General features: G+C 34.3%; 1 protein-coding gene across 1 annotated transcript in view; it reads right to left on the reverse strand.

The window, feature by feature from the left end:
- Positions 1-23,310, reverse strand: part of LOC107730326 (microtubule-associated serine/threonine-protein kinase 4-like) — a 131,594-nt gene that overhangs the window by 79,660 nt on the left and 28,624 nt on the right. The window contains exons 2-3 of the mRNA XM_016541123.1: positions 17,947-18,100; positions 12,960-13,087 (exon numbers count right to left, since the gene is read on the reverse strand). Coding sequence (XP_016396609.1) covers positions 12,960-13,087; positions 17,947-18,100 — 282 coding nt within the window. The remainder of the gene's footprint in view (positions 1-12,959; positions 13,088-17,946; positions 18,101-23,310) is intronic.

The raw sequence follows: 23,310 nt of genomic DNA on the forward strand, positions 1-23,310 counted from the left end.
TATAACATCATCAAAAGCAAAATATTTTATAAACATCATTTTGGGTGAAATTGTAAAGTGCAAGACAACTGTAGACACATTTCAAGTCCATGATAATGGTAAGTTCTACAACAGATGCAGTACATATAGGTGTGATAATAGTTACAGAATAGGTTACCTTATATATATATATATATATATATACAGTGGGTACGGAAAGTATTCAGACCCCCTTAAATTTTTCAGGGAATTATGAATACTTTCCGTACCCACTGTATATATATATATATATATATATATTTAGAACTGAAAAGTATCTTTGTTTTAGTTTTGCTTTAAATAATTTTTTTTTAGGTTTGGCATTTATAATAAATGTTATTTATAATGAATGTAGTTATAATTTATTTTTGTTTTACACTTTTGATTTTGCATTCCTGTACCAAGTTAAATTTAGAGGATTTGTTGTAAATTTAAGGGAACTAAAATACATGTTTATAGTGTTCATAATGGATGCAAACATTTTGTTTTATTTACTGGTATTTTACATTATTTCTGAATGTGATTTATACACTGATGTGACTTAGTTATGTTTTTTTTTATTTTATTTTATGTTTTTTTTTTTCTCAAGACAATGCTATTTTGTCCTGGTGACTTACAATCAGATGTAACTTATATTCCGGAAAATTCTGTGTATATATATATATATATATATATATATATATATACAGTTGTTGATATCATATATTTAATTAATCTTACAGTATTAACACTGTTAAAATGTAATCTTTAGGAAATTGAAATGAAAATCCATGTTTCATATAGCACATTATATTATTTTCATGCACAACATGAAAATAATTGACTTTTAGGTTTAAACCAGAATTGTAATACAAGTTCACCCCTAATTTGTATCAAAAAGCAATTATAAACCATGGGAAATTTGGAGACCATAAATCATGTATAATAATTTAATAAAATTGTATTAATTCAGTTTTACAGTATTAACAATAACTGTAGTCTCTGTAGTTTTTTTTATATAATATATTAATATATAAACATATTATAATATATCCCAACATCTCTTTATAGCTCAGACAGGACTTGGGAACTGATGAAAATGTTCTCTAAGGGGACCTTTAACTCTGTTGACTCAGTGTGACTCCTGCAGTGTCATAACGAATAAATAATCTCTTTGTAGTCATAATTTGCATTCTACCCTGTGAGACTACCGCTGTATACTAATAAAAACTGCAATCGCCCTAAGCAGACCTGCCAATAGAGCACAGATACGATTAAAAATCTTTCTAATAAATTGCATAATTCATCAGTTTCAGATATGACAGTGTAAGGTCTGCTGGGACAATTTGATTTACGAAGCACAAAACCCCTAGTAAAGAAACTGAAGAGAAAAAGGTGGTGGTCATATCTGAAAATCTCTCCTAGCAGTTTGAACACATTTTACATAACATGCTAAATAAATTTCAGATTTCACAGCTAGGGTGGAAGGAAAGATATATGACCAAAAAATAAATAAATGCTAAAATTTTGTTTTGTTAAAGTACTGGATTAAAATGCATTTGTAATATTGATGGTCACTAGTTACTAGGGATGCACCGATACCGAACGCCGACACCACACAGCATGTGATAAGTGCCATATTCAGACAAAGAAACACCGACAACAGACAGCAGAATGGAGTTATTAGAGATTAAAGATGTCTACGAAGTATATGTATGCAATGAATATAAAACATTCAGTATTAATGCCTGTATAGCTGATTTGCGCCAGCTGGTAAGCAAATCACGCTGAGTGGATTGAGCGCGCGGCGGCGCAGATGCACAAGCTTGTAGAGTGAATATCCCTTTCTCACAGACATCACTGGAAAGTTTGTAGTTCGGTCGGATACGTCAAAAACAAGTAAGTAAAACAATGCACAAGTTACTTAATGGTAGGGAGGGAGGGAGAGAGAGAGAGCGCGCGAGAGAGCACGCACTTCTGTTGTGTGACCTTTATTGATGTTCGCCCACTTAGCACGCATCATTTGGATTAAAACTAAATCGTAAAAATAAAACCATTCATAGGGGCATTCACTATAAACATCATTTATTTTCAACCTTAGGCATACACGACTTTCTGGCGAAAGTGAAACTAACAGCCTGTGTGAAATGCGCTAGGCTGTACTGTACTTGTCCCTCTCATTCTGCACCAGTACAAATACGTGCACGCGTTGCGCGTGTTTTGCAATTTTTGGTTGATTGTAATCTATTACATACCTTTCTATCAAAGTTATCTGACATCATCAAGCTGAATTTGTTCTGACACAGTTAAACTCTGAGTTTTTGTCATATTTTATTACCATTTGATAATGTGAGAACTGTTGAAGGTGTCTGAATAAATTTTGGTTTGACTATTTATTTGATAAATGAAGTCAACCAACTAACATTATACATACTCTTTTGGTTTCTGTACCCAATATTTTACAAATTTACAAATGCAATGAAAATATTGGTATCGGTACTCGGTATCGGCAAGTACCAAAAATAAAAGTATCGGTATCGGGCGAGTACTGGAAAAAGTGGTATCGGTGCATCCCTACTAGTTACCATCCACTCTCAATGTATAGAAATGTGGTTCAACATTTGTTCGTCATTCAACATTCTTTGAATAAAGCTAGATTATTTGTAATTTCTGATTGTTTGGGAGTTTCATTTCAACACGTCACGCCATGTCTGTAAATACTGCTTGACTGAAGATTGTTTACAGTTGCTATGCAGTGCCGCAACTTGACACACTAATGTAGTATTCTATATTGTATACTGTATGATCATCCAGACACATTTATACTGTAAAAATATGACTGTTTTGAGGCTCTTTTCATTCAAGTGTTAATGCGAAGCTAAAAGTGAAGCCAGTTCTATACTGATGCCAGATTATCATGAATCTTTTATGAATAATCATGTTTTTTTTGTTTTGCATCATTAAAAAAAATTACATTATAAATTCACTACATAAAACATTTCACTGTTGAATTACCATCAAAATTAACCATATTGTTGTAGGGATTTCATGAACAGGACACGGATATGCCACTGAATCACCATCATGAGGCTTCGAATTAATTCAATCAGGAGTCAACAAAGCTTTCTTTGTATCAGGACTGAATAAACCAGTTCACAACATATAGAAACCCCGATGTCTTGTGACCACCAATGGATGGAACCATAATAATAATTAATTCCCTTATACAATGAGTAAAAATCATTACATTGTGATACCATTAATCTTCAGGCTGCCACATAAGATTTTTGTCAAAGATTAGTTGCATAATGGGAAATATAGCCGATTACTTAAAATATTTACACTTAAAATCATGACAGCTGAAACGGTTTGATTAACAGTTCTTCTGGACAATTGTTAGGTTTTAAAGTATTCCCTGTTAAGATAATGTATACATGCAACACCACAATACCCCTAGACGAATATATTTACACTGAAGCACAATCCATTTTTTTCTTGTTTAACTGTTTCTTCTCAGAGTTCCTCTGAAGAGGACTCAATACAAAGCAGAAAGCATAGTAAACACAAAATCCCCTTGATAAAACAGTGAGATATCCAACACGTTCATTGCAGAAAAAAAACACACATTTTATCTCATCCCAACTGACTCCAACAACACATACAGTTTACAAATTTCCTGAATATCCAAACAGACCAAAGCAAAAACCCATATACCTTCCACATGAGGTTTACAAAGGGAAAACAGATAAGCTCCCTCTGTGTGTGAGGAATATCTTTCCAAGGTCACATATGAACCGTCAGCCTACTCCACAGGCACTCGTTTTCACTAAACAGCGTTAACATTCCCAAGACATACTCCTTCTCTTTGTATTTTGCAGGAGGGGGAACATCCAAAAAGATGTTGCAAGGGAATGGCGCAGAGGAAAAGGCCATTAGCAATTCAATGGGAGTCGTCGCATAGCGGGAAGGCCCAGCAATCATTGATTTTCAGGGAGGCCGATTTAGAAGCAGGGGTCATGTAAACGGTCTGACAAAAGCCAAAGCAGTCGAGATGATACCAAACACTGAGTGAGACACGTTTCTATTAACATCTTTTTTTTGTAATGCAACAGCATATACACACATAAAAATCAGGAGAAAATTCTGACATTTTTTTTCCTGAAACTTTGTCACGTCCACTACATCTCACATTATGTGTTCACTATCATTCTGTAATGGACATAATGGTGTAAATTACATTTTTTGCATTTTTTGGAATAAAATAGTGACTCCATTATTTTGAAAAGGGTAATTAGTATTTTTTGGTATCCTAAACAAACATACACAATAATTAAATATTTTCACAATTTTTGCATATTTTGCACAAAATTACAGCTTTATTGGACATGCTGCACAATACTTTTTATTTATTTATTTTATTTATTTAGGTGATATATTAGGTGGAAAATTGTTGGTTGTGATGGAAATGACTCCTGAAAAGTACTTTGGAAGTATTTATGAATAAAGTATTTAAAATGTAGAAATTTTATGAGGGATTTTTAGTCTGGGTCTGGGAAGAAGGTAAAACAATAAAATCTATGCAAAAAAGACATTTGAAAAGCAGTGGTGTAATGCAACGAAGTAATAATAATTCGTTACAGTACTTAAGTATTTTTTGGGAGTATCTGTACTTTACTTGAGTTTTATATTTCAGGCAACTTTTACATTTACTTCACTACATTTCCTAATTAAAATGTATACTTTTACTCCGATACATTTCCCACGAAGCATATTCGTTACTTACTACAAAATAAAGTCAGAAGAACACGGACTGCAGGAAAGCAGGTTTGATGAATCAGTGGTCTGGCGTTTGCAAGTTAGACTCCTAAAAACACCTTTGCTCATGTGCAAACAAGTGCGCGCACAACTGCGGATGATTTCATTTTCCACTCAAGTCGAGGCTGGTGTGTACAATATACAGCATCGTCTGCGATAATATGGTAAATGTTGTTGTAATGATGTGTCATCTGACATTATCAAGTATATCACCAAATCACACTCAGAGAGTGCATGCACGTGATTTATTAGCAGGGCTGGGGAGTAACGAAATACATGTAACGGCGTTACGTATTTAAAATACAAAATATGCTCATCATACGACACAAAAATGGACGACACAACAGAAAGCCATTCGCGTAATGCATTTCTCTCGTGGAAATACAAAGACTATTTTACTTATAAATCTGAAAAAGGACGTAACATCTCAGCGCAATGCAATGCATACCTGCAACAAAACTTCTATCAGCATCGAAGGATTCAACATCTAATCTGAAAAAGCATCTTGAGGGAAGCTGTTCTTGATCTTTGAAAAATTTTATCCAGTAACTCGTTTTTCTATTTTCTCATATTTTGAGTGTTGAATGGTTATCATTACATTTAATATTTCTAAGAATTTAATTGAAAAATGACAACAATTTCAGTTTCTGCATTCAGTTAACAGATTAATACGAATCATGCATGAAAAAAAAGTTTATAAAGTCAAACGATAGCTTTGTGTGCTTTACAGATGAACTTGAAGTCTTTATTCATTCGAAATGTTCAAGAATAGATTATCTTTGGCGCGGTAATGCGAGTTCATGATCTGATTCGTAAACAGATGATTCTTTTGATTCAATCTTTTAAATGAATCATTTATTTTGTTTAACGAAACCAGTGTGAATGGTTCACATTAAACTGGATAGATCTGGGGTGTGTTTCCCAAAAGCATCGTTAGCGAACTGTGTTTGTTAAATTACATTGAACTATAACGACATTAAGTTACAAGTTTGGTCCATTCATTAAACAAATCTATTGTATAACTTGGAGAACTGTGCCAGTTGTTTTGGCTACTTTTATGATATGTTTGGTGTGTTTGGATTCGTTTTGAAGCTTGGAATGCAGCATGAAACAGCATAGAATCCCATTCATTGTATTCAAATTGAATTTATATTGATTGGTAGATTTAAATGACACAACCTTTTTTTGTTGTTCATAGAAATGCTGTGGAAAACTGATGTTATTAAAAATAAAATGCAAGGAAAACGCAAATCTTATGACTGGTAGATGTCACTTTTATTTAGAGTTGGAAAACATAAAAACAAGACTTTAATATGTCCAAACTAAAATACACTTCAAATAATTTTTTTCCCACAGATGGTTTCCATCATGAAGGTTCAAGTGTTTGTTTTTCAAGTTTGCTTTTAATTAGATATTTGATTCTATAAAAATGGGATGTGGTGTCATGATTATGTGTTTGGGATTGGGTCTGTGGGAGTTTGGGCGGGACTTTGATACCATGGCTCCACCTCGCGATCATTACTGCGCAAACTCAGACTCCAAATGAATCACTACTGTGCAGACTCTGGCTCCAATTGACGTGCAAGATGACAATGGCCATACTAGGATGTTTTGGCTTTACTTTTCTATAGTGGAAGGAAGTGGAGTTGCGTCGTCCATCTTTTTTACAGTCTATGTTCAGGAATACACTGGTTGCGCTGTATATTTTTGATTCACTAAAAATGGTTTATAAAAGCCATTCGTTCAGTAATCTGGCCACACTGGTTGCACTGTATGTCTCTGAATCACTAAAAAGAACCATTCATAAGAGTCATTTGCTTGGGAATCAAAGTACACTGATCGCAGTCTATGTTTCTGATTCACTAAAAATAACTGGTTCATAAAGTACTATTGCAAGTAATTTACCATTCAAGATTAAGTTACTAAACCCGAGTAATCTAACGAAATACATTACTGATTACTTTTTAAAGCATGTATTTTGTAATCTGTAGTGAAATACATTTTAAAAGTAACCTACCCAGCCCTGTTTATTAATCTATTAAAAATCAAAATTCAAGGCATTCTAAGTTGTAGACGGCAAAAATGCTTCTGTATGCTATTTATATTTATATAATTTAATATAGTTAACTTAACCTATCACACACAAAGAGTACCGTTTTCTGCAGATATAGGCATAACAAATGTAATAATCATTTTATACAAGTTCAGTAAAGTTAGCAAGTGACTTAAAGTGACTATTATTTTAGACATAATATTGCTTGTTTTTGCTCAATTTTGCCAACGAAAATAGTTCCAAACAAAGATTACAGCATTGTTTTGCGTCTCTGAGCAACGGTGTTTACTTATTGAATGAATCAGCCTTTTGAACGAATAGGCTAAATAAATGATTCAGTGATTCACTCAAATGCTTCCTGAATTAATCAGCCGTTTGAATGAATCGGCTAAATAAACGATTCAGTGATTCACTCATTAACACAGTCAAATGCTTCCTGAATTAATCAGCCGTTTGAATGAATCGGCTAAATAAACGATTCAGTGATTCACTCATTAACACAGCCAAATGCTTCCTGAATCAATCAGCCGTTTGAATGAATCGGTTGAATCTCAATGACTCACTCATTAACAGTCACTTGCTGACACCTACTGGCGGTATTCATTTTACATTTCGACAATTTTTTTCATGTTTTTAAATAATTTCAAATATCAGTATTCAACGTTTTATTTTAAAAACAAAAAATTTATCCATCCATCTGTAACTGCAGGTTAAATGCATCCATGTCCCCTCTGAGAAACATTAAACTGTGTAAATACATATTTCAGATGCAGATTCCAGAAACGTTTTCTTATGTTGGAATGAAAGACTATAAGTACCGTATGAAGGTTCTTATTCTTACCCAAAAATACAAAATGGAAGAAAGAGTTAAAACTGAACACAATCTTGCTACTCAAGCTGTGTATGAACATTTGTTTATATAATATATATATATATATTGCTTCTTTTCCATTTTGCATTTACTTGTACTTTTACTTTCAATACTTAAGTACGTTTAAGATTAAAAAAATAGTTTTCATACTTAAGTACAATAAATATCACATACTTTAAGACTTTTACTCAAGTAATATTCTAAACGGTGACTTCAACTTCTACCAAAGTCATTTTCTGGTAAGATATCTGTACTTTTACTTTCAGGTACTTTATACACCACTGTTGAAAAGTAGCATGACGGCATGGTGAAAAGTTTCCAATCACAGTCTCTTGACATTACACATACTACACTTAACACAGCAACAGTTGTCTGATTGTTTCAAGACATGATGAAAATATTAAACACAGTTAAAATGATAGCTCACCCAAAAATGAAAATTATGTCATTAATTACTCACCCTCATGCCGTTCCAAACCCGTAAGACCTTCGTTCATCTTCGGAACACAAATTAAGATATTTCTTGTTAAAACCGAGAGCTTTCTGACCCTGCATAGACAACATGTTCTCACTCCCAACTCGTCACATATTGACTCTTGGTCAGGACCCTTTGGCGTCACTTTTTAATGCACAGAGTACCCCTTTAGAGTCATTTTTCGATGTGCAGGGTCCTCCATTGCTTTAAATAAGAACCCTTTGGCATCAATATGCAGACGCGAAAGGCATATTGGGAATTTTATCGTCATGATTAAATTATATATTGGGTAATAATTTTGCCAACAATTTTGTAAATTTGTAAACAGTCACAACAATTGTATTTACATTACACAATTTACACATTTATGAGCATGTAAACCAACCCCTACCCCTAAACCTAACCATTTTGTCAATATAAAACACAGGATTTAACAGACTTTAACTACAGTCACAATTTATTCAAAAAGTATTAATATTCCAAGTCTTCCGAGGCAAAATTATTGATTTGTGAGAGGAATAGACACGATCACAATCTCCATCCGCCGAAAATCTCAGATCGTGCTGTGTGTGTGTGCAGCTTTGGTTGAGAAATGCAATTGGATCTTGTGTGTCTCGTGACGATTGCGTCATGCTAATGTTCGGGAGTATCTTTTTGAATGAGATGTGAGCAGTGCACTTTAAGGGAGTGGAATTTTTTTCAGCGAACACCTTATGATTTACTCTGTTCTTCGCATAAAGATATCGTATGGCTTCAGAAGACTTGGAATGCAACACGACTTGTTTGTAATACTTTTATACTACTTTTTTATGGTCAGCTTTTGCAATAAATACCTGTGACTGTACTTTTATTTGCCTGTTACGTGTTTTATATTGTTCAGAAGTGGATAGGTTTAGGGCAGGGGTGGGGTTAGGTGCTCCAAAATATCTATGAAAGTATAAGCTTATATAAAATGATTTCCATTTTTAAAAATGCATGCAAACCATTAAATGTGTATTGATCTGACGCATAAGGCAAACAACTGAAAGCAATAAAGTATCCTGCATGTCGAAAAGTGATGCTAAAGGGGAACACCGAGCATCAAAAAGCGATGCCTAGGGGTCATGACCAAGCGTCAATATGTGACGAGTTGGGAGTGAGAATGTTTTGGCATAGACGGCAATGCAACTGAAATGTTCCCAGGCCCAGAAACTTAGTAAGATCGTAAAAATTTTTGGGTGAACATTCCCTTTAAGTAAAAAAACAAATTAAAAAAAACCAGACCTATTTAGTAACTTTTTTTATCCATTAGATCCAAGAGTCTTTTTTCACAGATTCAATAAATCACATTCAAGAATCTTATTAAACTCCCTGTAAAGTCAATTCTGAGAATTGTTTCTAAACGCATTATAAAAGTTACAAATGTATTGCTGAAACACATTACAAAGACCGTTTTTCTGTAGTACTGAATAGTGGAGTTAGACCGTTAAACAGTTTTTCACCAATTCTGTGTTCAGGATTTTTTTGTGCGGGGCTAAAATGGTGGTTCGATGACGCACTGGAGTCACTGATCATGGCCCCTCCCCTAAAACTATAAGAACTGTCGATGACGCACTGGAGCAAATATGTATGGGCAAATATATATGGTTTTGTAAATCCAATTAAGCTGCTAGAAGCATCCATTCAGGCTGTAGCGGTATTTGAAAGTTAAGAGGCGGCAGCTTTCCCACGAGTGGGTGTGGTTTCATCGCAGACAGCGGACACCCCCCCAGCGTTTGAGGGCAGAGGATACCGCTCATTTTTTCGAGATTTTAATAACTTATTTTATGTACTTAGCGGATTTTTTTATCATTCAAATTTGGCTGAGTGGTTAATAATAAATTTTTCACTCTATGCCCCGCCTTTCTGAAACGCGTTGATTTTTACAAAGCTCATCGGTCTGAAAAGCGAGGTGTGCTCTGATTGGCCAGCTATCCAGTGCGTTGTGATTGGCCAAATACCCTTAAGCGTGTGACGGAAATGGGCCGGCAGATTCGACGAAGGAGCGGCCGGCGGGCTTACGGCAACCACGTGACGACCCCTGGCTGGACTCCGCTTCGTCCACAGTGAAAACCGATCCAGCGATCCACAGCTCGATGTTGATGTATTTCCTCAGCGACCAGCACGGATCAGCTCCAGGCATGACGAAGCGGATATCGTCCTCTTTTAAAAAGGCCAAACAAAGTAGTTTCGCTTTCACAACGAAACACACAGCGCCTTCACGACAGCAACAATACTACAGCGAGAATAAAAGTTAAGCCATCTTTTTTGTGTGAACAATTGGGCGGCGTTATGCAAATCTTCCCACATTGTGACGTAGACATGTGGGGGCGTGTTAGAACGAGCCGTTTTAGGTAGGTGTGGCTGACTCTTAACTTTTATAAAGAATATCTCTTTGGATTTGAGACTTTAGTCTTTGCAACTTTACAGATCTTTTTTATGCACCAAGAGCTTGTAACACTTCAAAGAGAAAGGAAAAATTTAAATAGCATCATATGACCCCTTTAATATTGACTTTACAGGGATTTTAAATCCAGATTTAAAGCTCACAATCACAAATAAGTCAATTTCTATTGCACTGTGCTATAAATGGAAGCAGAGTCCTTTAGTGTTCTGTCTACACCGGAGGAAAAAAAAAAAGTTATGAGTCACTCACTGAAGACATAGAAGAACCAATAATGGGACCAAATGTAATTAGAAGCATTTGTTACGGTATTACTGATTTATTTTTGTAATTATTATTTTTACTTTAACAGAACAGAAGGTTCTGGATAAAATTTGTTTTCCAACCCTAAGCAGCATACCTAATACAGGAAACTAGTAATATGGTTTTAACTAGTTATCTAAGCTGGTCAAAGGCTGTTTATTTCAGCAGGGGAGAGGGAGAGAGACCCAGGAGGCCCCAATGAAAGCAGATCGGATACGGCCGCTAAGTAAATGTCATTCTGTTTGTTGCAGCATTGACCCTGCTCTCTGTGGTCATTAAATTTCAATCAGGCACCCAACATGGAACCTGGACCCCTTTTTGCTACGGCTCAGGAGAGGCAAATAAGACATGGCAATTTCTCAGGATATCTTCACAGCATCCAGCTCAACACAGACAAAAATAATGTTTAAAAAAATAATGGAATAGGTGTATGGCTGTATTAAAGTCGGCATGGCTCTTCGTAAACAATACAATGTCTTACAAACTATTAGGTGAACAAATATGGGTTTTTTCAGTGAGCAATGCTGATATATATGTGGTATTATGCAATTTAATGATGCAACTGAGAAATAAAATAAAAATTTTTTTATCAATTAATTATTTACTTCCCAATACTGTATATGCACTCAAAAAAGAAGAAAAAAAATCAAGAAAATCGGGCCTCATTGAAATGACTGTCAGTAGACTTTACATCATGTTTAAAGGTTTAGTTCATGCAATAAATGAAAATTCTGTCATCATTTTCTCATCTTCATGTTTGTCATACCCACAGGACCTTAGTCCATCTTCAAAACACAAATGAAGATATTTTTAATATTTTAATCTCATTTTTGTCTATCAACTGAAAGTACACTGATCCAAATAAAAAAATTTAAAAAAAAAGTTCATAAAAACATTGTACAAGTAATCTATAGAAATCAAACATTTAATCAAAGTCCTCTAAAGAGACAATTGAATTATGAACAGATTTAATTTAACACTGATCAATGTACATACACAGAGCACATAAAATATGGTAAACAGAAGCGCAACAGTGTATGCTCGACGCACAAGAACAAACTTTATTGGTTTGCATTGCATGGAGATCATGGGTGGACAAAAACAATGAGAGAATATTAAAAATATCTTAATTTGTGTTCCGAAGAGTTAATGATAGAATTTAAATTTTTAGGTGAACTATCGATTTAAATCAGCCAAGCAGTAAAAGCCGAGAAAAGAAACATGATCTCAGTTTTATTTATCCAGCAGGAAGACTGCTTCTCCAAGTTGCTACAATCCTGAATTTCTTTAGACTTCGCAATTTGTAACTATTGCTCTTCTCACGAGTCAAATGCAGTACTTTTATAGAGTTTGACAGCCTCTGGTCACCATTTTAATTGTAATGAATAGAGCAGCCTGGACATTCTGCGAAATAACTCCATAAGTGTAACACTGTTAAAAATAATTAAAACGCATGAAGCAAAGTAGATTCAGCACTTTCATGTTTGTATGAAATACTCTTGTCATACATCCGATGGTTGCATTACTGTTGCAGACCATAGACAACAAAAGCTGATTTTTCCTGGCAACAGAGGTGTGGCATGTCAGTTCATTAAAACTGGAACTATGTTGAGAACCACAAAGGCTCATTCAATGTGTTTTGGGACATTTGTTTGGATGATTGAGTTTTATATATTTTTCTAATTAATTACCGGCTAATAATTTCCTTATTCATCTTTCAGTTAGTCAGAACAAGTTAATCATTCTCACCAGTCCACAAGACTTTAAACCAAATCCCAATTTTAAATCAAATGCCTGATTCTTTGTTTTAAATTTGCTTCTATGACAAAAAAAAAAAAAAAAAAAATCTCCCTATTCAACTCAACGGAAATGAAAGGGTTTTTTATCACAATGGAGTCCATCAGAACAGGCCAAAACATGTTACTATTAGTGTCAGTGATACAGCAGTGCTCCCTAGTGTTTGAGCAGGGAGTCTACCACATGATATCAGGTTAAACTCAATTTATTTTTGTGGTATACCAACCAGGCTTGCAGTGAGAGAGGGTGCAGATTTGCCTAGGGTCTGGGAGCGCATGCGCACCAGGTTGGTGGTCTCTGAGCCCGTAGCTGACCATGTCTGCTGGGTTGAGGCATAAGGCAGCAGGTACTTCCCTGAAAAAAAAAAATGTCTATGAGTAAAAACATTCGTGAATCTATAAGTAAAGAGTACAGTACAATTCCAAGGGAAATTATTATTTTTTTTTTTTTTTTTGTGGTAGCATACTAAACAAAACGTGTTCATGTTAACTAATAATCTAATCTGTTCAGATAAGAACAGAGAGGATTCTAGGAGTGCTTCTTTCACAGGCAGTGACTCACTGGTGCATCATAACGGACAAGTTATAACAAACATATGCCATTCAACATGACCCAAATGACAGCATCTATAGACATGTGAATGGCGAGGAGCAAAAGTCATACTGTGCAGTGAGCTAGACACACGATTTGTGTGAAAACAAACATTGTTTTTCTGTATAGCAGGCCCAAAAACATTTGGAGACTTAGGAACTGTTCACACATACTGTGTTTTTTACATTTCACTGTGCAACTTTGTCATTGTTTTTCTATATAAACAATGCGCAACACAGATATGTTTGATTGTTGCACTCACATGTTGTCTTTTGCAGTGCTTCACACATGAAAGTATGTACTAAAAATGCAGAGCTCACATTCTTCAAAATGTCTTCTTTTGAAATGAACAGAAGAAAGGAAGTCGTGCAGTTTTGGGACAACATGACAGATTTTTTTTTTTTTTTTTAAATGTATTTATTTTTTGTGCAAACTAACACTTTAATGTGTATACTCTGAGTCATTGATATTCATTTTAAAATTGTGTTTTGACAATTTAGTTGATAGACAAAGCATAATCCTAGTATAAGAGATTCATCTGAAGGGCAACTTTATTCTATGACTTACAGTGGGTACGGAAAGTATTCAGACCCCCTTAAATTTTTCACTCTTTGTTATATTGCAGCCCATATGAATATACTTATCTTCCCATATATTTTATTGAAGATACAGTACAGTATGTCATAGCAGTTGATGATTTCAATTAATTAGCCACTCAATTGCTGATTTTAATGCATAACAAAAATGAAATGCACATATTAGCAATGGAATTACTTAAAATTATTGAATAATAACCTCAATTATAAAAATTTTAAAATATAACACTTGCAACAACATGCCACTTGGGGCCTTCTGTGCCATTTCTAGGGGGACAGGGGCACCTTATCCATTTCGCTTCAAAATAAAAACAATATTTTTTACTCCACACATTCAAATTTAAATAAAAAAAATACAATAATAATAATAATATTAATACAATACAATAATAATACAATGTCACAGATCACCATTTTCAAGAGACACTCGTATTACCCAGTGGGGCATCTGACCCTATTTTGTCAAATATTAGTGCATAATATTCATAATTAATGAGATGAACTACTCCTGCAGTAACTCTGTTAGGACAGTAGTGTGAACTTAAGGAGAACTGACTTCACACATCCACTAAAAAAAAGAAAGAAGCTCTGATAGACCGATATTCAGCTCATATTCAAGCCCTTCACGCAGTGTCACAGCACTGGGACGGCCTACTCACCTTGACTGATCCTTTTCCAGCCCCCCGTCGATCTATTCAGAGTTTAGATTGATAATCTAATACACCTTCATAACACTGAGCTGCCATACCAAATGTAATTTGTTGGTTGAGAAGTCGTGTCAGACTAAATAAAATCTGTTAGAACCTAATTATATACAGTTTAATATGATAAATTTACGCTGTTGTGATCTTATATTTCTGGAATTGTTTTCATGGTGCATTAGATGCTGCGTACAACTGTGACTCGTTATTTTAAAGGGTTTGTAGGCTATCTGAAAGAAGCAAATATTTGATGTGTTATTTCCAAATAACTGCTTATATGGCAAATAATGCATTAGCAAGGGGATGGGTAAAAATATTATTACAATCCATGAGTACGATTTGACATTACAGCAGGGGCTGTAAGGCCATGACAAATTAAGCATCACCAAAGTGTTCATTTCAATTCATTTGAGTCAAGACAATATGAGAGATGATTACTACAAATATTAAATGCAATCAAATGTATTAAACAGAACTTCTCCATGTGATTAAAATGGATTTATCTGACCATTTGTATTACGTGTCTGTTCATGCATATCTGTCCTGCTCTTCACTGTATGTTTCAAGTGTTCTCACTGCTGTAAGGTTTACTGTATAATAAAAAACATGGGGAAAAATGAGGTTTTGAAATGCATAGACTAGAAAACTGAATTATCACTTTGCAGTTTTCAGTGTAGGAGATGTGAGATGATCCTTTTAAAACAGACTTTTAGTTCAGCTATAGCATGGTTTCCCAGACAACCTACTGCGAACCCGTATTTATGTGTTTGTGGGCTCTACATGGTCACAGAGCCAGGTCAAAAAAACAGGATACGTAGGAGGAAAATTGCAATTCCTGCTCAATGCGAAAGAGCTTCCATATAGTCATCATCCACAGAACTGAGGAAATGCCAGCTAGACAGACACCCTCAGCACATTTCAACACTGTGCCCTATGTACCTGATACAAAATATCAGACCCCGAGGAACAGCGAGGCAAACACCAAACAGAACAGTATGTAGTCGAATACGGTGGCTACAATGTCCTGTCTGATGAAAACAGCATAATGAAGCTCTGAGAAGCCAAATCCTAAACAGAAAAATATTAAACAAAATGGCACTGTATGTTTAGAAATGTTTGGCCATTTTGTTCATTTCAAACACACTCTCTTTTCAAAACCTCTACAATTTTGCTAATCAGTTAGTCGGAACATTTTATGTATGGCATTCCAAAAAAATTCCTAACAAAACGAAGAAATTTCGGTCTGTTCTTTCAAATGACTATCAAATTGCTTGAATAGACCTGGAACATAGTGCAGTCCAGTGAGTAAATAATGACAGAATTATTTATTTTATTTTATTTGTTATTTTTTTTATTTTATTTTAAGCTACTCCTGTATGTCTGTATTTTTCCATCTGAAACATGCATTATTTAGAGGGTTGGTTTACACCAAAATGAAAATTCTGTCATCATTTACTCATCCTCTTATCATTCCAAATCCAAGAAATTCATTCGTTTTCAAAACACAAATAACAATATTTTTACTCAAATCTGAGAGAATCAAATACTGTCCCTACATTGAAAGTCTGTTCACCAAAAACAATGACCAATTTTGAAAGGTCGATCAATGTTTATATGCGAATAAAATCCGAGTCTCTTCAGAAGACTTGGATTAAACCGTTTAGTTCATATTTTATATATTTTTTGATTTCTCAAAAGTTTTGGGTGAACAGACTTTTAATGGACAAAAATCTTTCAAATTTGATTAAAAATATCTTCATGTGTGTTCCAAAGCCAAACAAATTTCTTATGGGTTTAGAACAACAACAGAATTTTTATTTTGGGTGCACGAATCCTCTAAGCAAATTATATAATGCGAATAACATCAAGCACACAAAACACGCGCAAAGCAAATAGTTTATTTGTAAAATGCATTTCCCATATGCCGATATTTTCAGTTTCTCTTTAAAAAAAATGTGTTTAGGTTCATAATAAATGCTGATTATGATGAATGCCACTATAATTTGTTTGTTTTATATGTATGTTTGTATTTTAGTTCCCCTCACTCTTCAACAAATCCTTTCAATTTTAACAGTACACTGTAAACATTTTTATTTTTAATCAAGAGATCCTGTTATGCAGATGACTTCTTGAATGTATTCAGTGTATTTTCTCATTTAAAATAAGATAATCCTGTGTTTGAATTTATTTTTTTAATAAAGTGAAGTGATAAAATGTCAACCCTGTAATCTGTGTTCTGTATTTTGGTTAATGTATAATGATATAAGTATCGCTTTTTATTTCTCCTCTTTCCTATTACTTGTTTCACTTCTGTTTCAGTTTTCATAACCATTTCTTACTATGTGTAAGTAAGTTGTTGTTTTTTAGCATGTGTGTTTGGCAGTGTTATTTTTTAGGATTACTGATAAACTACGGTCATTTGATTTGTATTATTTGTATTTATTTATTTTAATTTTAGTTAAATTATGTCTGAATTTATTATGTCTGTATAGGTATTTTATTAAGTTTTTTTATTAAGTTTTTAGTTTTATTTAATTTGAGTTATTTTAATACTTCAACAAACTAAATGGAAATGAAATAATATATATATTGAATTTATAAATGCGTGTGTACATATACAGTATATATGTATGTGTGTGTGGTTGTACATACACATATGTAGTTGTTTTTTTGGTGTTTGGCTTAGTGTTATGTTAGAATCATTATTATACTCTTATACCTTTTGTTCTTTAATATTTTGAATTGTTTTTAGCTTTATTTTTTGTTTTTCATTTAAATGTTAAGTTTTGAAATTTTGTTGTATGCATTTGTCATTTTTATTTAATCTCTTTATTTTTAAAATGTGTATAGGTAGTATTTATAAAGTTTTAGCTTTTAGTTTTGGATCTGTTTTTAGTTGTTTTAATACTACAATTGATTGCTTCTGTTGTGCTCATTTGTAAGTCGCTTTGGATAAAAGAGTCTAATAAATGACTAAATAAATAAATAAAATAAATAATGTATTTATGTTCTTAATACTTTTTCTTTTTCTTCTGGGACATCGAGAAATAAACAATTGCTACTACAATTTAAAATATTTAATTGCAGCAACAACACTGTCATACATTTTAAGTTGGAGAGGTCCAACACGTTTTTTACTGTATGAAAAATGTTTATAGTGTTTATAATGTTTGTAGTTTTCTGCCGTGCATTTAAAATGAATACCATTTTACAACTTACAGCATGGGTTTTACATCAAGGAAAAAGTATCATGGATCGTAAAAATATGATGTTGTGCAATATGACCCTCTTTTCATCTGACTGTACACAAAGGTCAGGGTGTTACCTGTAAGAGCGCCCCCTAGGCTTCCTCTCCGGAGCTGTCTGCCGTCGTCACTGAGTTGTCGTTTAAATTTCAGCGCTAAACTGGAGCCGTGAGAAACCTCTGGGTTGCTGGACTTGCGGAAGGGCATGGAGGTGGGGTAGAGGATGTTATCCGGCTGGAAGAGAGATGAGATCAACATGAAGTTCAATCTGGGAACCATTACAGGGAAAGATCACTTTAGGATAGCACTGCAGTGTTTACAAAAATATTTAACACATGGCTGCGTATGAATTACTGACAATGCATTACTACATTCATAATGTAATAACTTACTCCAGCTCCTTGCCTTTTTTGGCTGACATCACTATTTATTTTTCAACCCCATTAAAAGATACATACCAGTGAATGTCATTTCATGTTGACTGAATTTTCAATCTCAACTTGAATTGTTATTAATGCTGCTTTTGATATGGTTAAATCCCCTCACTGTGATATTATCATAATTGATCATGAACATCTTTTAAATTTTTAAATGCTCTTTAAGAAGTAAACAATTTATATAACCAACGACCTCCTTCAACTTTCAGTTCATCACCCCCTCCAGCGTTCAACGAACAAAACAAGCCCTTTTCTCATACAGATAGAATCTTTCCAGACAAGCAAACACATCTGAGGGCTTTTTCCAGCTCAAATGATAAACACATTAGTGGAAACGTCATTGGAGAAATCCAAGACAACAAACTGTTTATTACCAAAGCAGGTAGGGTAGCATGATTAATCAAATTAAAACCGAAATTGCGATACGGTGCAGAGCAATCATCAAATTGCAATAGTCTGCAATTTAAATACACACTGCATTTTGTTCATTTACACACTAGCAGCTCATGATCTGGTTAGGTTCACAGTAAATGCTGCTCCACACAAACTCATCTCTGCATCTGCTCTGGGTTTCAGTTGCTTATAATGTGCATTTGGCAACATAATATGCACTAACAATCTTCCCAAAGTAATGTTGATATACACATAAAATTTATTTTGGCCAAATTGTGCAGCTCTACATATATGAAATTACGGTGGCCGAGAAGTGCAAAGCAAATCAAAATTCTGAAAACAAAATAAAAAATTACAAACGCAAATGCAAGTCTAAAAAACAAAATAATAATTCAGAAAACACAACAACAATTCAGAAAACATTATAACAAGTCAGAAAACACAATGACAAATTCGGATTTGTCGTTGTGTTTTCTGACATGTTATTTTGTTTTCGAATTTGTCATTGTGTTTTCTGACTTGTTATAATGTTTTCTGAATTGTTGTTGTGCTTTCTGAATTGTTATTTTGTTTTTTAGACTTGCATTTGCGTTTGTAATTTGTTATTTTGTTTTCAGAATTGTGATTTGCTTTGCACTTCGCGGCCACCGTATGAAATTAAATTAAATCACCATTGCAATTTTTATCAGGAAAAAAAAAAAATCTGAGTTTCCCAACAAAATGTGACTAAAATATCATAACCTAAAATATCATTATTATAAACATGTTAGAAACATACATGGCTGTATGTGCTGCACGTACTATGATATAATTCTTGCCTTTTAATTTATTCCGATTTGTTTTAAGGGGAGGAGGGGTGTGGGCTGTGTCAACACATAAAAGATGTGTGCATGGAGACAAAACTAGATCGCTTCCATAATAATCAACAGAGCGATCCGCACCACTTGCAGTGCACATTCATTTAGCAGATATATTGCAATACTGTGTTGCTATCACAAACATTTCACCACACCGTATGACATAAACGTCTTTTCTATCCATTGTCAAAAAGAGTTGAAAGGCTTGTGGAGCTAAGACGCACCTCGCTGCGGAACAATGGAAGAGTAGAGGAAGAGGTTCCTCCCTATGAATATAAACAAATGGAGGCCCAGGGTGTTCTCTAACTGGAAGGGAACTCCCTCTGCTTTGAGGAAAATGATTTATGATACTACAGAAGAGTGTGTAGAGTAGCTTAAAAGAGCTGCAATGATCCACACAGATGAAAGCCAAACCCATGTGAGAAGACCCAGATCTTAAGGGGAACACTGCCATAAGACCTTATGGAAAAGACATGAGGTCACCTCCACCTGGGACCAGTAAAATGCACGTGGCATATCACATTTCCAGACATAGTGCTGGTAGTAAATATGTAATGGCACTTGCCCAGAAAATATAAATAAATAAATACTGACAATTCTGAGACAATAACCCTACACAGCTGAGTCGCCTGGACTTTTAAATGTCTAAAGTGTTTTGGCAATAGTGATTCGGAACCCATGAGAGGAAGTGGAAGTCCAGCGGTACAGATTGGTTACGTCACATGCTTAATCTCAGACAGGAAGACTGGACCAAGTCTAGCTTCATGAGACTATTCTGGCCAAAATCTGTCAGTTTGGACCAGAGGACACCTTCTGACTAGAACAGGTATAAATGATCTGAAATAAATGATAGCAAAAAATTCACTGGTTTGCAATTAATTGGCAGCTCATTTAATTACTGGCACAGCATTCTCTCCGAAATGTTTATACAATACCAAATAAAACAGTGGGAAAGTTGTGTAGACTTTATGCATTTTGTTTTATAAAGACTTCTAAAACATTAAGGAGATATATTTTAATATATTGAGTTATTTTGCAACAATATTTATGCTTATTACGAATAAATTTATCCAATATGACTTGTACATTGCATGACCTTGGTGTTGTTAGCATCATACTTCATAGTTTGAGCAATAAGAACAGACATTTAATTAAAATATATACAGGACTGCATTTGACTACTGTAATACTGGGCAGGGCTAGGCGATATGGCCAAAAAAAAAAAAATCATATATCTGTTTTTTTTTTTTTGATGAATTGTGATATACAGTATATATCTCAGTATTTTCTCTGTTTTTTTCTATTTTGATTAAAAAAATATTTTATTTTATTATAATTTTTTTTACATCTTGGCAATGTTGTACAATGAAACAATGTTTATATAAAAAAAAATGAAAACAAATACAGTGAATGTAACCGTGTATGCTATATATTATGTGCAAAAAAATAACATTACATTCTAACACTGTAACATTACAATCTAAAAACTGAAAAACGTGGTTTTAAAAGCATTAGTTTACTTTAAAGCCTTTAATATAAAGCATGCCTCATGTTTAGGACAAACTGGATTATGCACTTTCCACGCAGTATCTCACTCTGTGTCCTCTGCTATTTTTCAGATGCACTCGTATCAAACTATATCGATATAAAAGGTATTGCCTCATTCCGTATCATTTATAAAAATATATCGATATATCATACAAACTTGCTATACCGCCCAGCCCTAATGATGAGTAGGAAAAAAAAGACGCCCAGTCAAATTTACACAAAGTAAATATTTTCAGGAAGTCCTCATAATTATAAATCAAAAAGTTAATTTACAACTTAAAGAACCTGCTTAAGACTTAGGCAAGAGTTTTGCGCTCTTGAATGAATCACATATTGAGCAGTAAGATGAAGGTATCATTTCTGGGCACCTTAAAGGAACACTCCACTATTTTTGAAAATAGGCTCATTTTCCAACTCCCCTAGAGTTAAACAGTTGAGTTTTACCGTTTTCGAATCCATTCAGCCGATCTCCGGGTCTGGCGTAGCACTTTTAGCTGTAGCTTAGCATAGATCATTGAATCTGATTAGACCGTTAGCATCTCGCTCCTGAAAATAGGCTAACTTCGGTCAACATAACCAACGTGACCACCTGCTTGCACAGGGAGCGTGCCTTCTGTTGGAAGTTACCTTGCTGGGGACTATTTTCAGGCACTCTTTGGAGAATATCGAAAACTCTTTGGTCATTTTTGAGCGAGATGCTAACGGTCTAATCAGATTCAATGATCTATGCTAAGCTACAGCTAAAAGTGCTACGCCAGACCCGGAGATCGGCTGAATGGATTCGAAAACGGTAAAACTCAACTGTTTAACTCTAGGGGAGTTGGAAAATGAGCCTATTTTCAAAAATAGTGGAGTGTTCCTTTAACTCTCACAGCTCAACATTCTGACCCAAATACTGTACATTTGCCAAAGTGCTCAGGAAGACAAGTCAAGGTGAGCTGGAACAGGAGGAAATGTGCTTCACAGCCAAGTTTAAACAAAAAAAGTCAGGTTTGCAACTAATATTTCTATCATAACCTGCTAAAACTTAACTTTGTGTCATGTTTATGAAAAACTATTCTGAATTTTGATGAAGAGCTATGAGGCATACTCATCAAAAGGCAAAAGCTATTTTTTTATGATTCATTAAATCAACCACCTGAAGCAATCTGGCTTTCAATCTGACAGCAGAACTCAGCATCTCTCCAGTTCATAGATCACCCTTCCAAAAGATTTAAACATCCAAAATGTTGGAATTCATCTTTACACCAAATATTGAAATCAATCTTTTTTTTCAACGTTTTGTATTTTGTATTTTTGTATTGCTGCACTAATTGATCGTAGGCCTCATTGATCTTAGCTTATGCACCTCATTTTTTGAGTGAAAAAAAAAGTGCAAAATTTGGTCAATATTAAATAAAACGTGAAACAAGTTTATCACACTAGTGTGCTTTAAGGTTTCACCAGGAAGTTTGTTTTGAATTGCTTTCATTTTGTACAAAATGGCAACAAGTCACATATGTGGTGTTGCGCACACACAATTTTTGTTCTATACACCTTTGGAAATTATTTGCAGAATGATGCCCACAAGGTTATCCTGTAGTTTTAAAAGTCAAAATTATTGGTATGTAAAGAAATTCTGTTGTCTGAGCAGAGAAACTTAACACAGAGGGTTTAAGTATAATACCCCTGTCCAATAAACTTCCACCACCCCTTTCACATACTAGACCACAAAACTATGTGCTGCTCAGCCAAAATGGGCTAAGATGTGATATAATCATGCACAGAAAGCAAAAGGTTTGTGTTCAAAACAATACAAATGTTTTCCCTAAAGCAAAAAGTTTGACTGTTTTTATACTAACTACAGAAGAAGGATAGAATATTTTAATTAGACTATTTACTGTACACTTCAGGTCAATGACATGATGCTTATATATATATATATATATATATACACACACACACTGTATATACATATACATATACATACAAGCTACAGCTATATGTGTGACCCTGGACCACAAAACCAGTCATAAGGGTCAATTTTTTGAAATTGAGATTTATATATCAACTGAAAGCTGAATAAATAAGCTTTCCATTGATGTATGGTTTGTTAGGCAATATTATGACAATATTTGGCCGAGGTACAACTATTTGAAAATCTGGAATCTGAGGGTGCAAAAAAATCTAAATACTGAGAAAATCGCCTTTAAAGTTGTCCAAATGAAGT

The sequence above is a fragment of the Sinocyclocheilus rhinocerous genome, unplaced genomic scaffold, assembly GCF_001515625.1.
Source record: "Sinocyclocheilus rhinocerous isolate Xijiao unplaced genomic scaffold, SAMN03320098_v1.1 scaffold127, whole genome shotgun sequence".
Classification (NCBI taxonomy): Eukaryota; Metazoa; Chordata; class Actinopteri; order Cypriniformes; family Cyprinidae; genus Sinocyclocheilus; species Sinocyclocheilus rhinocerous.